The 2,500-nt window shown below is 43.4% G+C and overlaps 1 protein-coding gene across 1 annotated transcript in view; it reads left to right on the top strand.

The window, feature by feature from the left end:
- The window catches only part of LOC117731954 (transcription factor SOX-6-like), a 63,856-nt gene that overhangs the window by 50,316 nt on the left and 11,040 nt on the right, over window positions 1–2,500 (top strand). Inside the window, exon 8 of the mRNA XM_034534536.1 lies at window positions 774–1,015. Coding sequence (XP_034390427.1) covers window positions 774–1,015 — 242 coding nt within the window. The remainder of the gene's footprint in view (window positions 1–773; window positions 1,016–2,500) is intronic.

The raw sequence follows: 2,500 nt of genomic DNA, 5'->3' as shown, positions 1-2,500 counted from the left end.
ATTTTATAATTGTACAATTTAACAATTTAACAATGTTACAATTTTACAATTTTACAATGTAACAATGTAACAATGTTACAATTTAACAATGTTACAATTTAACAATGTTACCATGTTACAATTGAACAATGTTACCATGTTACATGTTACAATTTTACAATTTTACAATTTTACAATGTTACAATGTTACAATGTTACAATTTAACAATGTTACCATGTTACAATTTAACAATTTACCATGTTACAATTTTACAATGTAACAATGTTACAATTTAACAATGTTACAATTTTACAATGTTACCATGTTACGAGACGACACTCCATCGTCATCAAACACTAACTGATCGTTGATCGAGAAAATAGGAGACTAAAATTTGTTTTTAATGCTAATAAAATATTTCCCCCCAAAGTTTGAATCTTTTTTTTCTCATTTCACATGAGATTTCATTATTTGTGTTATTATTTAGTTTCCTGAGTTCAAAGTGAAGTTATTTCTCGGTCGGGTTTCTTTGCTCATGTTGCTTTTGGGTATTTTTCAATTACATCTGATGTAATAAACTCCTTATGAGGAAGACTGTTTTTTATTGTACATATAGCCAAGTCAGTTTTGTTTTCCCATAATGTAATCTTTAATTGTTTTTCCCTATGTCATTAATATTGGATGTTGAGGGGGAAAATAGATTACTGTCATTGTTGAAATAAGACAGAAATGAATGAGCTCTTTACTTCCCCGTCCTGTCAATCAAAGTAACAGACCGTTGTCCCGCCCTCAGACATCCTGTCCAGCCTCAACTCCACGGCGCTCTTTGGGGACCAGGACGCCGTGATGAAGGCCATCCAGGAGGCCCGGAGCATGAGGGAGCAGATCCAGAGGGAGCAGCTCCACCACCACCAGCAGCACCAGCAGCACCAGCAGCACCAGCAGCACCAGCAGCACCAGCAGCACCAGCAGCACCACAGCCTGGAGGCCAAGCTGTCCGCCCTCAGCGGCATGACCCTCAACAACGGCAACAAGGTGAGCACACACACACACACACACACACACACAGGAGTTACACACATGGAATAGTTGTGAGGTACTCGGAGGCATTTGGAGACTTTCTTTTTCTTTTTCCTCCACTATTCGTCAACTATTTGTTACTTTTAATGGAGCAGATTTCAGTTTTATATACAAAATATCTGATCGGCTTCAGTCAGACACCTACATAAACATAAACATATGTGTTTACAGACTGTTTACGTTACTACAATGTACTTACGTGTTAATGGATAACACCTCATTTGCATATCTCAACAAGAAATTACAGAGAACTTGTAATAGAAGAAAATATTGTCTTAATGTACAGAATAAAGTGGGAAAGTTTCAAAGTGACGTCTATTAGTTGTTTAGTTTTTTAACGGTAGTGTCGTCGGAATGAACACGTTGCTGATAATAGTGCATGAGTATCATCATCAACACTTCCTGCTCTTTATTCAACATATTTTATCTACCTGCCTTTAAAGGAAGCTCTACAGAAAATAGGTACAACACGTATGCAGCTCTGTCTTATTACAGAAACCTAAATATCATCACAGATTATAACCCCATCTTGGGCCAGTAGACCTGCTCCTACGTCTCTCTTACATAGTTAGAGGTGAACTTGTCCTCCAGTAAAAGATGTGAACACGGCTGCAGGAGCAGAGTAGTGCAGGAGGAAGAGGAAGAGGAAGAGGACCTCGCTCCTACCTCCTACTTCCTTTCTTTGCATTTCAGCTCGGCGTCTGTCGAACATTCATGGATGTTATTCAGAGTTGTTTGGCTCCGGAGAACTTCTCTCCTCTCCTCTCTCCTTTCCTCTCCTCTCTCCTCTCCTCTCCTCTCCTCTCCTCTCCTCTCCTCTCTCCTCTCCTCTCCTCTCTCCTCTCCTCTCCTCTCCTCTCCTCTCCTCTCTCCTCTCTCCTCTCCTCTCCTCTCCTCTCTCCTCTCTCCTCTCCTCTCCTCTCTCCTCTCCTCTCCTCTCTCCTCTCCTCTCCTCTCTCGTCTCCTCTCTCCTCTCCTCTCCTCTCCTCTCTCCTCTCTCCTCTCCTCTCCTCTCTCCTCTCTCCTCTCTCCTCCTCTACTCTCCTCTCCTCCTCTCCTCTCCTCTCCTCTCGTCTCCTCCTCTCCTCCTCTCCTCCTCTCCTCTCCTCTCGTCTCCTCCTCTCCTCTCCTCTCCTCTCGTCTCCTCCTCTCCTCCTCTCCTCTCCTCGGCCACCCAGAAGCCAACAGCTTTGAAGACGGGGCAGCTGGGCCAATGACAAGGGATGGTTCTGGCGTTTGAGCGTGTGTGTGCGTGTGTGTGTGTGTGTGTGTGTGTGTGTGTGTGTGTGTGTGTGTGTGTGTGTGTGTGTGCTTCGACTGATCTGATACCAAGTGGGTGTTTTTTGGGGTAGAGGAGATGGTGTTAACATTAGAGCGTGCATGTGTGTGTGCGTGTGCATGTGTGTGTGCGTGTGCATGTGTGTGTGCGTGTGCATGTGT

Source organism: Cyclopterus lumpus, chromosome 6 (genome assembly GCF_009769545.1).
Source record: "Cyclopterus lumpus isolate fCycLum1 chromosome 6, fCycLum1.pri, whole genome shotgun sequence".
In the NCBI taxonomy this organism is placed as follows: domain Eukaryota; kingdom Metazoa; phylum Chordata; class Actinopteri; order Perciformes; family Cyclopteridae; genus Cyclopterus; species Cyclopterus lumpus.
Note: the sequence above shows the minus strand (reverse complement) of the source record. Positions and strands in the feature narration are given on the sequence as shown.